General features: G+C 50.8%; 1 protein-coding gene across 4 annotated transcripts in view; it reads right to left on the bottom strand.

Annotated features, from left to right (window-relative positions):
- Window positions 1-3,102: 3,102 nt before the first annotated feature.
- Window positions 3,103-14,111, bottom strand: part of LOC144950445 (uncharacterized) — a 13,532-nt gene continuing 2,523 nt past the window's right edge. The window contains exons 2-5 of one of the 4 annotated variants that reach the window (XM_078880555.1): window positions 13,907-14,032; window positions 6,801-6,982; window positions 5,452-5,677; window positions 3,103-5,129 (exon numbers count right to left, since the gene is read on the bottom strand). In XM_078880555.1, the coding sequence (XP_078736681.1) occupies window positions 4,997-5,129; window positions 5,452-5,677; window positions 6,801-6,942 (501 nt within the window). In that variant the 5' untranslated portion in view covers window positions 6,943-6,982; window positions 13,907-14,032 and the 3' untranslated portion in view covers window positions 3,103-4,996. Of the gene's footprint in view, window positions 5,130-5,451; window positions 5,678-6,800; window positions 6,983-13,906; window positions 14,033-14,057; window positions 14,070-14,111 lie in introns of those variants that run through there. The other 3 variants (XM_078880558.1, XM_078880557.1, XM_078880556.1) reach the window with 3 other exon arrangements.

The following is a 14,111-nucleotide window of genomic DNA, read 5'->3' as shown; positions in this document are numbered from 1 at the left end:
TTATAACAACACTCCTGCAACATCAGAGTGCAGCGCCACATTAGATACGCACTGTAATGGCCAAAATAATATTAATTCCTACAGTCACGAAAGCTTTAAGTCAATTGTATTATTATACAAAATGTATAATTTCCCCGGACCCCACGATGTTCACCGGTGTATCACGTGTCGGGGTTGTTACGGGGAGAAAGGCGGACAGAAACACAAGGGTGTCTGCACCCACACACGGGTGTCTACATCCACGTCCGCATCGGTTAACCCTGGGGGGGCCATGGGGGGGCGCTGTGATCCCCCATAGCCCCCCCACCCCTCGGAGAGGATTCCTATAAAAGGCGGGGAGCCAGAGGGCTCGGAGCCAGTGTGTTAGAAGCTTTACCAGTGAAGACTGAAGACCGGCAGAATAGGCCCTGGGACTCCCCTGGCTCGCTGTCCTTGTCAGGGCCGAGTAGGGCAAGCCAGTGGCGCGGCCCCAAGAGTTCCAGGAGCGCTGCTCTTGTGAGAGCACGGCCTGGTTAGCTGGGTGCCGGGATCCGTGCTTGACCAGGGCCGGATCAGATAGCCTCCCCTAGCACTCGTAGCGGAATAGGACAGTCAGGGGATAGTGCTAGGGGTGTTTCCCATTGAGTACGGGTGAAGGGGCCGTCACCCCTTCAAGTGTTGTTACCGCCTTTTCGTTAAATAAAAGAGTGTGCCTCAACTACGTCGTCTGACTCACTGAGAACTCACTATACACGAAATTAACCCAGGCATGGCTTGTCCACTAGGGGCCGTTGAAGCGCTTCCCCACAAAGTAGCTGGAGATGAGAAATGATGTTGACGACTTGCAGCTCAGCACACGGCAGATGCCTTCGCAGTACGACTCACGACCTCCTCTTGATACCAAGATCCAGGACGGTCACGGCTATGACCCGCTTCTCGGTGGCTGTACCAACAGTCTGGGACGCAATCCCACTGCACATTCGTAGCATCACCTCAATCGTCTCCTTCAAGAGAGACTCAAAGACTCACCTCTTATAACCACGTGCTTTCGAGCGACTCTGAGATTGGCTCCGCGCCTCTGAGTTGCGGCCGTTAGGTTCCGCGAATTTGCGCGCGTTATAAATTGCATTCAAATTTTTAAAAAAATAAAAACTTTTCTCTTCTTGGTTCTTTCAGGTAAAGTCACGTAGAAGGGAAATAATAAAAATAAAACATAATAAAATACAATTCTCACGACGTTTCGGCCACAATGCAAGCATCCGTCCGTTTCGGCGTTGTGGCCGAAACGTGAGAATTATTTAATAATGTTTTATATATTTTATTTTATTATTTCCCTTCTACGTGACTTTACCGAAAGAACCAAGAAGATGAATCCCTGCAGTCACGAAAGTTTTAAATCGAAATTTACAAACTTTTCTCTCCATTATATTCTGCAGTCACGAAAGCTTTAAATCAAAAATTTCTCTCCATTGTTTCGTGTTTAAATTTTGTTTTAATGCGATGATTATTTCAACGTGAATTGCCTAACGAAGATGACATTTTAAAATTTGTTCGTATTAGAAACAGCTGCAAAGCCACAGTCTTGGTTTGTGCTGCATCGGGGAGGTCTCGGTGCGGCTGTGAAGGCGTCCGAGTGAGAGATGACCCCCCCCCCTTTCATTCATTGCGACGAACTTCTAAGCATTGTAGCCACAAACTTAATTTGGAGCTTTCGTGACTGCAGGAATTACTCTTTGGTTCTTTCGGTAAAGTCACGTATAAAGAGAAAATAATAAATGAAATACTAGCATACGACGTTTCGATTGCAACACAAGCAATCATCATCAGGTATAAATGAAATAGAAACACAAATCTAGTATACTTAGAAATGTAATGTAATACAACAGAGAGTCGGATAACATAACAGTCAACACCCTACCTGGTTGATTACGTTCTTCCTGAGAATGCTAAGTTTGAGAGAGAGATCAAACACAGAACCAGAGACATATAGACCAGAGACATATTGTAGCCACGCCGTTTGAGACACATTCAGGGCGGTGACAAAATTTCGCCCGTGGGGCTGTAATGAGACGATGTCCCAACGCCAAGTCGCACTGTGGAAATATAGCATCTCACACGGCCCACACGCTCTAGAATGAAACAGCCATAGCGATGACAGCAGGTGCAGCAAACGACAGATTAGCAACGAATCCTGTGGAGTTACTGCTAAATATTCCATTTGAAAGGATGAAAGGGGTTGTGTGGACTTGAGGGTCATGTGGGGACAGCATTTGAGTGCTTTGTTGTTTTGTTTCGTATTGTTTAGGGATGAAGACCGTTGTGCCGTATGGAACGACGCGGTTTTTCTGAACGAAAACACCGTAAATTTCGATTTAAAGCTTTCGTGACTGCAGGGATTCATCTTCTTGGTTCTTTCGGTAAAGTCACGTAGAATGGAAATAATAAAATAATAAAAATAAAGCATTATAAAATACAATTCTCACGACGTTTCGGCCACAACGCAAGCAGCCGTCCTCAGGTGAAGAACAGCTGTCTGTCGATAAGACAGAGTCTGAATGGCACGCCCCAGGCTTGGAGCGTCTATTTAAGCTGGGAGGGAGGAGGAAGAGCGCCTTGACAAAATAATTTGCATATCAAGAGGAATTTTTGCATATTTATGGGAAATGCAGATATGCGACTAGTACTACTTGTGAAACACCGTAATTAATCAGAGGTCATTCACAACAGCCCCACGTCGTGGCAAATGTCACGAGCCGCCACTGAAGCCAACCCCCCCTCTCGTCACACGGCGTCACAAAAAGTCAGACCCCCCCCCCCCTCAAATATGACGTCACAAAGCTCTGCCCCCCCCCCCGCCCAAAAAATAAAACATGCTTCAAATCGCTTTAAACTATTGTCATTGTCGTGCGTATTTAATGTGGCGCTGCACTCTGATGCTGTAGGAGAAAACATTTGTTAAAAAGTCTATTTAATTAAGTAGAACGTGTCGTCTATATTTATTGAAAGTTGCGCATTTCGCTGTGACGTCACATTTCTGAACCCCCCCCCCCCCCCTTGTCACACATCGTCACAAATGTCTGACCCCCGCCCCACCCTAGGTGCATAATTAGGCCCCTGATAACCTTAACCTGGTTTCACCCCACATCATCAATGTCCTACAACGCAGCACATGGCAACGTCGCTCCACCAAATCGCCCGCATTTATCGATTTGCCGCGGGGACGAAAACATTTCGCCAAGCTGTAGTTTATTTGCATGTCATTTATTTCTTTATTTATTTACAGCTGTAATCACGGATGAGTTCGTTACGTCATCAGCATTTAGACTAAAACGATTAAATAATCAAACGCAAATTAACGGCGCGACGACGATGAAACCCGCGTCGTAGCCACGGCGGTCCCTCGATAAGCAGCCAAATCGACGCCCGAGACAAAACGCACGCCACGTGCAGGCAGGCAGGGGGCCTTCTAGTCCACGGAGTGCGGAATGTGAACACGGATGCCCCTCCACCACGGTCCGCGACCCAACGTTCCTACCAGCTCCCTCCGCAGGAATGTGTAAAGAAGGCTGTCCTTGGTGTAGAACAGGGGTGGGGAACCTTTTTAAATCCTTTATATTAAGTTCGCTTGCTTGCTTGCGTGCTTGCGTGCTTGCTTGCTTGCTTACGACCGTGCAAATCTTTCGGTCGTTTTTTAACCCACTTCCCGCGATCCAATCGAGCTGACATTTTCCACACAGACTCGTTGTGCGTGACAATTAATTTTCGTGAAAATTTTTTTCCAAAATTTTACACTGTTTAGGAAAATGTTTTAAAATATTTAATTACCAATTGCTTAATGCTGGCAGACAATCATCTGACCCATAGGTGGCAGCCACGCATATCAAGGATTTAGAGTGAAAAACTTTGTTTTTACGGGTACATTTTTTTCTACCAAGGGCCATTTGGATATTTACAACATCATTCCGCGGGCCATACAAAATTATCACCTTAAAAATTAGGCCGTTATATTTAGTCAAACATTTAATTAACTCACCCCTAATGTGATGGCTGGAACTGCTTCTCTTTGGTGAGGCATGTGATGTTAGCTGGTATTGATGATGTTGCTACTCGCAACTGCTTTTCCAGGTTTGCTCCTAGATTTGTTGAATTTCGAGTCCCGCCTGTGGTTGCCTTGGCAGGGTCACACCAAATGATTTCGCTGGCCTCATACGGCCCGCGGGCCGGACGTTCCCCACCCCTGGTGTAGGCCAATCAGTTTCAAGGACAATGCATATATTATTAACACATTCCTGCGGAGGGAGCTGGTAGGAACGTTGGGTTGCTCGGTCAATGGCCAGGGTCAACGTGCACGCCGGGGACAGGGGCGGCCTCTCTCCCCGTGCCAGGGCCGTGCCACAGCCCGCAGGGAGACCTCCGAACGAACCCCCCCACTCCCCGCACGTGCTGCCTATGGATGCTGCTTTTCCAGCACAAAAATCCGAGTTAAGCTAGCGGGGAGGGGGTGGAGTGGGGGGGCCTTACCGTAGGAATGTGTTTTTTCCACTGGGTTATTCGCCTAGCCGAACCAGAACCAAACCGGTCTCACAGGGCATCTGAATCTGGCTCGGGGGCGGGGCCAAGCAGGGCCAGGGGTGGCGACACGTTCAACCGCGCGTGACGGGCAGCCGGTACGCGGTGGGGACGTGGCGTCACCCACCCGCTTCTCCAACTCGTTCGCCGCGTGCGAAGTCGTGGGTGGCACGGCTCGGCTCCTGCAAAGTGGAGAAACAACCGGGCCACCTCCTGAGCCGCGCCGGCACCGTTCTGGCTCCGACATGGCTCACCAGAGTGGCTCGGTTGTGCCAGTGCAAAGGAGGCGTGGACGGGTGAGCGACACGGCCGGGTGATTGTACGGCGAGCAAATCTCCGAGCCCTTACGCGGTGGTTTTAGCGGAGGTTCAGCCTATCGGGCCTACCCACCCTTCCCTTCCAGGTCCCCTGTCCTACCCCCCCCACCCCCGCCCAGGGCCCCCCGTCGCTACTCGAAGGAGGCGTGGCAGTTGGGGCAGCGTCGCCGGCGCATGAGCAGGCAGCAGAGGATGCCGATGGGGAAGAAGAGGATGGCGAGGATGATGCCACACACGGAGTAGTCGTCCTCCAGAACTCCGACCCTGACGGCACACGCGGACACACGGCACGCACGGTGAGGACACACGGCAGACACGGTGCGGACGCACAGCACACATGGTGTGCCTTTGTCACCCGAGTAGCGATGTTTACACACCACATCAGGTGCTCGTTTGAAGCCGAGTCGACCTAGGGGAGGTCCAGTACCGGTTCAGATAATAGTCACTGGCGTTGGCGGTGGGCGTGAGCGAAAATCGAACTCGGGGCGTCGGATTCGTAACGCTACACGACCACTCCCCGCACACGGACACAAACACAAAGACGGCTGACACACGCCGAGGCGAGGGCACTCGCACCACCACTCACCTACACGTGGGGCAACCACCCACGACCAGCACAGACGTCACACCCTGGGCCTGATGGTTGATGATCACAGGGTAGGGTCCAGTCCCGGGTGGGTGGTAGGGACCCGGACATGGGGGCCCAGGTGGGTAGGGCCCCGATGGGCCAGACAGATAGTGGCCAGGGGGCCCGGGGGGGTAATTGCCAGGGGGTCCGGCAGGGTAGGCCCCGTCCGACCCGCCAGGGTAACCTGTGGAGAGAGGAGTGTGTGGGTCACCTGGTGGTGGCCTCGGGGTTGGGTCCTCAATGGCTGTGTCCCTAATGGCTGGGTCCCCAGAGGCCGGGTTCCTATTGGCTGGGTCTCCAAAGGCTGGGTCCCTATTTGCTGGGTCCCTATTGGCTGGGTCTCCAAAGGCTGGGTCCCTATTTGCTGGGTCCCTATTGGCTGGGTCTCCAATGGCTGGGTCCCTATTGGCTGGGTCCCTATTGGCTGGGTCCCTATTGGCTGGGTCCCTATTGGCTGGGTCTCCAATGGCTGGGTCCCTATTGGCTGGGTCCCTATTGGCTGGGTCTCCAAAGGCTGGGTCCCTATTGGCTGGATCCCTATTGGCTGGGTCCCTGGTGGGTGGGTCCCTATTGGCTGGGTCCCCGGTGGGTGGTTCCTTATTGGCTGGGTCTCCAAAGGCTGGGTCCCTATTGGCTGGGTCCCTATTGGCTGGGTCTCCAAAGGCTGGATCCCTATTGGCTGGGTCCCTGGTGGGTGGGTCCCTATTGGCTGGGTCTCCAAAGGCTGGATCCCTATTGGCTGGGTCCCTGGTGGGCGGGTCTCTATTGGCTGCGTCCCTATTGGCTGGTTACTCAATGGCTGGGTTCCCAGTAGCTGCCTGGAGTGAGTTGCCCATCGACCAGGTGACTTCATGGCCTTCTGCTCGTCACGGGATCTTTCACGTCCGCTTGCGAGTTAATCATCTGGCGCAGAGTAGCATTGTTTATACCAATGGCTCTTCACCTTTACTGCAGCCTTTCTTTTCATGATAATAAATACATCTGTTTGATGAAACAAAGTAGTTGTACTTATGTGCCCGTGCTTAATTTGTGTTTCGATTATTTACCTTCTAACAACAACTGGCCATGTCTCGCACCCCAGAGGGGGTATCTCGCACCCCCCGGAGGTGCGTGCCGCCCAGCTAAAGAACCACAGGTTTATGCGCACCGCAGGGTACTGACCAGGGCGGCCCACCGGGTTCGAACCGCGCGAGCCTCTACAACAAGCGCTCCCCCCGTTGGGCTGCGTAAGATGTGCAGGAGTTCAGCGAGCGCCACCGTGCACGGACATCCCGAACCCCCAACCGGTTGGGCGTGGGGCTGGTTACCTGGGGGGTAGGGCTGGGGGTAGGGGTAGCCCCCCGGAGGTGGGATGGCTCCGTAACCAGGGGGCGCTTGCCCCTGCGCCCCGTACGCCGGGGGCCCCCCACCTTCGCCCCCCACCATCAGCGGCTTCCGGTCATCCGACATCGCTCCGGTCGCTCCTCACTCGGCGGCGTCACCACCTCGTCTGAATAGATGGGACGGCAACACGGCTCATCATCATCATCATCTCGATTTAAAGCTTTCGTGACTGCAGGGATTCATTTTCTTGGTTCTTTCGGTAAAGTCACGTAGAAGGGAGGTAATAAAATAATAAAAATAAAACATAATAAAATAATTCTCACGACGTTTCGGCCACAACGCAAGCAGCCGTCCTCAGGTGAAGACCAGGTCTGTCGGGGAGACAGACCTGGTCAGACGCGCCTTTTGGCTGTCATTCCGCCACCAGTCTCGACCACCGGACACCGCCGCCCGCCCGGCCGTAACGCGTCCTGCCCGAGTCCACTCGCCCTCCTCGGCACTTTGCACGACCTCACGAACCTGCGCACTTCCTCAAATCCACGTGGTTTCCTCCGCGCATCTCTCGGCGTAAATTCCCAGCGCCTGTCTCGCCACATTATTACAGTTTTTGTTCCGCTTGTCGGTTCACCGCCACGTGTCAACGAGAGGCAGCACCCACGGCCGACAGTCAAGACCTCAACAATAGCGGCATCTGTGTACGCCAGCAGACTCTGCGCCCCTCGCTCTGAGAAGCGGAAGCTCGAGACCGGCCCAGGGTGTTCTGGATTGCGACAACGCTGCTGCAGCCCATAGGTCGCAAACGGGTTTTGATTCAATTTCGATTTGAAGCTTTCGTGACTGCAGGGATTAATCTTCTTGGTTCTTTCGGTAAAGTCACGTAGAAGGGAAATAAAAAAATAATAAAAAATAAAACATAATCAAATAATTCTCACGACGTTTCGGCCACAACGCAAGCAGCCGTCTTCAGGTGGAGAACAGGTCTGTCAAGCCATTCAGACTGTCTCCCCGACAGACCTGTTCTTCACCTGAAGACGGCTGCTTGCGTTGTGGCCGAAACGTCGTGAGAATTATTTTATTATGTTTTATTTTTATTATTTTATTCCTTCCCTTCTACGTGACTTTAACGAAAGAACCAAGAAGAGGGTTTTGATTCCTTACCCGTACCCGTACCCAGCCGCACCAGGGTCGCAAATGAGTACCCGTACCCGGCCGGGTACGGGTAGCCGGGTATCGGGTAGGGTACGGGTATCGGGTACCCGGTTGCGACCTCTGCTGCAGACTAACATTGTTGTGGAAAGCCACTAGCCCAGTGTTTTTCATTGCAAGGCCCCGGTGGGTCACCGACAGGCCCCTGGTGGCTTTTAGTGCAGCCTCCGATGTGCGGCCCCCGACAATACACAACATGCCAGAATATTGTAAAAAAATAAAATTATTAAAAGTAAAATAAAAATAAAATAAAATCACGACGTTTCGGAGGCAACACAAGCTTCCGTCTTCAGGTGGAACCGTGACAGCACGACTGCTGTATCAAGGCTTGTGTTGCCTCCGAAACGTCGTGATTTTATTTTATTTTTATTTTACTTTTATTAATTTTAATTTTAATTTTCTACCTACGTGACTTTAGCGACAAAACCTAAGAATATGAATCCTTGCAGTCACGAAAGCTTCAAATCTAGAACATGTCTTAAAACATGTCAAAACGTGCTGCTGTCAAACCCGCAATGGTTTCAATTGCGTGACGACCCTCACACTGACGATGTCTCATCGGCGAGAGCGGCCTCACCGATCTGCAAACTGGTGAATTGCACTGCACTAGGGCCGTGGATTAAATCGTACGTTGTCTTGACAATGTGGCGGCAGGGTGTCGCAGTGTCACCGTTCGGGCGTCCATCTGTGCGGAGTTAGTAAGTTCCCTCCCCATTTAAATTTCGATTTAAAGCTTTCGTGACTGCAGGGATTCATCGTCTTGGTTCTTTTGGTAAAGTCACGTAGAAGGGAAGTAATATAAAATAAAATAAAACATAATAAAATAATTCTCACGACGTTTCGGCCACAACGCAAGCAGCCGTCCTCAGGTGAAAACCAGGTCTGTCGAGGCGACAGCGTCTGAATGAAACAGCACCATGCTTGGAGCATATATTTAAGCTGGGTCAAGGCGCCCTTTCCCCCCCTTCCAACCCAGCTTAAATATACGCTCCAAGCATGGTGCTGTTTCATTCAGACGCTGTCGCCTCGACAGACCTGGCTTTCACCTGAGGACGGCTGCTTGCGTTGTGGCCGAAACGTCGTGAGAATTATTTTATTATGTTTTATTTTTATTATTTTATTACTTCCCTTCTACGTGACTTTACCGAAAGAACCAAGAAGATTCCCTCCCCATGTTCGGCGCGGGTTTCCTCCAGGTTATCCCGTGTCCTCCGGGAACTCGACCCACACACACGGACCTGGCCATCACAAACGGTAGCTCAACGAAGTGGCTTATCGCGTGGAAATTTATAACGGCCAAACAACTCTAAGCGCGCGACGTTGATTCGAAATGTGGAGGGGAAAAACCGGAGGACCGGGAGAAAAATCCACGCCAACACGGGGAGAACATTCAAACTCCAAATATAGGCGTCAGTCAATCAGAAAGATGGATGAAGGCCACCAGAAAGATTGAGAGGGGGTCAAACACTTATTTCCCTCATTAAAATGCAAATCAATTTATATAAATTTTGACATGCGTTTTTCTGGATTTTGTTGTTGTTATTCTGTCTCTCACTGTTCAAATAAACCTACCATTAAAATTATAGACTGATCATGTCTTAGTCAGTGGGCAAACGTACAAAATCAGCAGGGGATCAAATACTTGTTTCCCTCACTGTATGTGAAAAAAAGCTGTATAGCTCATTGCATTCTTCCAGAACAAAGATTCTGATTCTTAGGCGCGTGCCGTGATGATGTCAGCCGCATCCCGCAGCTGTGAGCCGGGTTCGTTCGTGGTGATGTCACGAGCAGTAGGAGAGAGGATGAGAATAAAAATTAACCCGTAAAAAAACAAAGTTTTTCACTATAAATCCTTTATACGCGTGGCGGCTAGAGTCCTCTCGTCCTCTGGCTTGAGATGGCTGCCACCTATGGGTCAGATGATTGCATGGCACCATTAAGCAATTGGTAATTAAATATAATATTTTTGTCCTAAATAGTGTAAAATTTTGGAAAAAAAATGTCACGAACATTAATTGTCACGCACAACGAGTCTGTGTGGAAAATGTCAGCTCGATTGGATCACGGGAAGTGGGTTAAAAAACGACCGAAAGATTTGCACGGTCGTAAGCAAGCAAGCAAGCACGCAAGCAAGCAAGCACGCAAGCAAGCAAGCGAACTTAATATAAAGGATTTTTAAAAATAGCAAAAATCTAAATCTCGACGTTTTTTTTCTTTCACCTGAAGACGATTGCTTGTGTTGCGATCGAAACTTCGTGATTTTGATTTGTGTATTTTTTTCCATCTACGTGGCTTTACCGAAAAACCCAAAGAATATGAATTCCTGCAGTCACGAAAGCTTTAAGTCAAGATTTAACCACCTTGGTGTATGGGTCTCTGTGAGTCTGCAGGTCTCTGTGTGAGTCTGTGGGTCTCTCTGTGCGAGTCTGTGGGTCTTTATGTTAGTCTGGGTATCTCTGTGAGTCTGCAGGTCTTTGTGTGAGTCTGTGGGTCTCTCTGTGCGAGTCTGTGGGTCTTTATGTTAGTCTGGGTATCTCTGTGAGTCTGCAGGTCTTTGTGTGAGTCTATGGGTCTCTCTGTGCGAGTCCGTGGGTCTTTATGTTAGTCTGGGTATCTCTGTGAGTCTGCAGGTCTTTGTGTGAGTCTGTGGGTCTCTCTGTGCGAGTCTGTGGGTCTCTATGTTAGTCTGGGTATCTCTGTGAGTCTGCAGGTCTCTGTGTGAGTCTATGGGTCTCTCTGTGCGAGTCTGTGGGTCTCTATGTTAGTCTGGGTATCTCTGTGAGTCTGCAGGTCTCTGTGTGAGTCTATGGGTCTCTATATTAGTCTGGGTATCTATGTGAGGCTGCAGGTCTCTGTGTGAGTCTGTGTGTCTCTCTGTGCGAGTCTGAGGGGGTCTATGTTAGTCTGGGTATCTCTGTGAGTCTGCAGGTCTCTGTGTGAGTCTGCAGGTCTCTGTGTGTGTCTGTGGGTCTCTCTGTGTGCGTCTGTGGGGGTCTACGTTAGTCTGGCTATCTCTGTGAGTCTGCAGGTCTCTGTGTGAGTCATGGGTGACTGGGCTGAGACCACCAGTCTCGATACGGCAATTGTGAACCCCTGAGCCTCTGTTATCTCTCTCTCTCGTATCTCTCTCTTGGGGGAACAGGTGGAGGCTTGGGTCATGTGACCACTCAGATAAAGCACCTGGGCACGCGCCATGTGACGTTAACACTGGCGGGCAAAGGTGAGCTCAGTAAACACGGCGAGTGTGAGAGGGAGAGCGTCAGAGTGTAAGAGAGCGTGAGAGAGAGTGTGAGAGAGAGTGTGAGTGTGTGTGAGTGTGTGAGAGAGTGTGAGAGAGTGTGAGAGAGAGTGTCAGAGCGTGTGCGGGCGTGAGAGAGAGAGTGAGAGAATGTGAGAGAGCGTGAGAGAGAGAGTGAGTGTGTGAGAGTCTGAGAGAGAGTGTGAGAGAGTGTGAGAGAGAGTGTGTGAGTGTGTGAGAGAGAGCGAGAGTGAGAGCGTGAGAGAGAGAGAGGATGAGAGCGTGTCAGAGAGAGTGTGAGAGAGAGAGAGAGTGTGAGAGGGAGAGTGTCAGAGAGAGCGTGAGAGAGAGATAGCGTGAGACACGTCCAGTCTTCTCACACCCGTCAACATCTGCCCTGACCCCACGAACCCGTGGCTCCCCAGACCGGCAACTCCACACTCTTGCCCAGTAGCATCGGCAGCAGACAACTCTGCACCAGTTTCGTGCGTATGGGGGGAGTCTCATCGACAAAATATCGTGGATTCAAGGTTTTGCTTGCGTACACAGATGCCGCGTGAAACAGTCTGATTCGAAGAAGCATGCAGAGGTACACGATTTCTATTTGATTCTATTTTTAAATCCTTTATATTAAGTTCACTTGCTTGCTTGCTTACGACCGTGCAAATCTTTCGGTCGCTTTTTAACCCACTTCCCGTGATCCAATCGAGCTGACATTTTACACACAGACTCGTTGTGCGTGACAATTTATTTTCGTGAAAAATGTTTTCCAAAATTTTACACTTTTTAGGACAAAAATATTATATTTAATTACCAATTGCTTAATGGTGCAATGCAATCATCTGACCCATAGGTGGCAGCCATCTCAAGCCAGAGGACGAGAGGACTCTAGCCGCCACGCATATCAAGGATTTATAGTGAAAAACTTTGTTTTTACGGGTTAATTTTATTTGACCAGGTAAGGGGCCCTGCTGAGCTATATTTATTTCTTTGTCAGAAGCGACCAGGCCACACATGCCGGCTCAACGAAGTGGCTCGTCGCGTTTAAATTTAGAGCAGCCACGCACTCTGAACGCCGCGACGTTGATTCGAAACGTGGAGGGGAAAACCCAGAGAAAAATCCACGCGACCACGAGGAGAGAGACACGCACACTCCAAATATACAGCAGGTGTCAGGGTCGGGATCGAACTCACGACCTCCTGTACACCAGGCGAGATAGTTAACATCTCCTAGCCACCGTGATGATGATGAGAGAGAAAGACACGCAGACTCCAAATATACAACAGACGTCAGGGTCTGGATGGAAACCCACGACCTCCTGTACATCAGGCGAGGTAGTTAACATCTCCTAGCCACCGTGATGATGATTATGAGAGAGAGAGACACGCAGACTCCAAATATACAGCAACAGGCATCATCAGGGTCGGGATCGAACCCACGACTTCCTGCATACCAGGCGAGATAGTTAACATCTCCTAGCCACCGTGATGATGATGAGAGAGAGAGAGACACGCAGACTCCAAATATACAACAGACGTCAGGGTCTGGATGGAAACCCACGACCTCCTGTACACCAGGCGAGGTAGTTAACATCTCACCACCGCGAGGGAGAAGAGGGGGGGGCGAGCTTGGGCAGAATGCGTCACGGCCACATGGAGGAGGGGGAGAGCGGTCGATCGATGTGCGGTGGTCGAGACTGGTGGCGGAATGACAGCCACAAGGAGTGGGAGGGGAACGCGCAAAAGAGGAGATCCGCCTGCCGGAGATGGAGCGGTCAAATCGGCTCCCGCGGCAGGAGTGAGATGGGCGAGAGTAGCACTTGGCCCTGAGGAGTGGAGACGGCGTGGGGAGGTCTTAATCCAGTAATGTATCGACCACTGTTGATGATGATGATGATGGTGGCGTGGGGAGCCTAGTCGTGGTGACTGTCCCAGTGAACTTCGCTCGTTGATTCCTCCTGGAATGCTGAGGATTCTGTCTCTAACAGATGGACTGTCCTCACCCACCACCACCACCATGCTGCGTTAAACCACCACCACAACCACCACACTGTGTTCAACAACCACAACCACCAGTGTTCAACCACCACAACGACCACAGTGTTCAACCACCACAACCACCACACTGTTCAACCATCACAACCACCACACTGTTCAACCACCACTGTGTTCAACCACCACAACCACAACCACCACACTGTGTTCAACCACCACCACAACCACCACAACCACCACCAACACAGTGTTCAACCACCACAACCACCACAGTGTTCAGCAGCCACAACCACCACTACACTGTGTTCAACCACTACCACAACCACCACAACCACCACAACCACCACAGTGTTCAACCACCACCACAACCACCACCACCACACTGTGTTGAACCACCACCACCACCACCACCACAACCACCACCACCACCACACTGTGTTCAACCACCACCACCACAACCACCACCACCACCACAACCACCACCACCACCACAACCACCACCACCACCACCGCTGACAGCTCTGGGCCTGTGGTAAAAAATAAAAATCCGCGGTTGCCACCTCCGAGGCACATAACCCGGGACATCTCGCGAGTGGACAACAACAACTACAACAACAACTACAACAACTACAACAACAACAATCATCTCACGCTCGAGTGGAGGAGTCGCCCCGGGTGGAGGGGCTCCTGCTGCTGCTGCTGTTGTTGTTGATGTTGTTGTTGTTGATGTTGTTGTTGTTGATGTTGTTGTTGTTGATGTTGTTGTTGATCACGCAACTGGCAAACAACGCGAGGTTCTCACCGTCACCCGGCAAGATGTCCCAGCAGCAGCCACAGCAGCTGCTACTGCTGCTAC

The sequence above is a fragment of the Lampetra fluviatilis genome, chromosome 58, assembly GCF_964198595.1.
Source record: "Lampetra fluviatilis chromosome 58, kcLamFluv1.1, whole genome shotgun sequence".
NCBI lineage: Eukaryota > Metazoa > Chordata > Hyperoartia > Petromyzontiformes > Petromyzontidae > Lampetra > Lampetra fluviatilis.
Note: the sequence above shows the minus strand (reverse complement) of the source record. Positions and strands in the feature narration are given on the sequence as shown.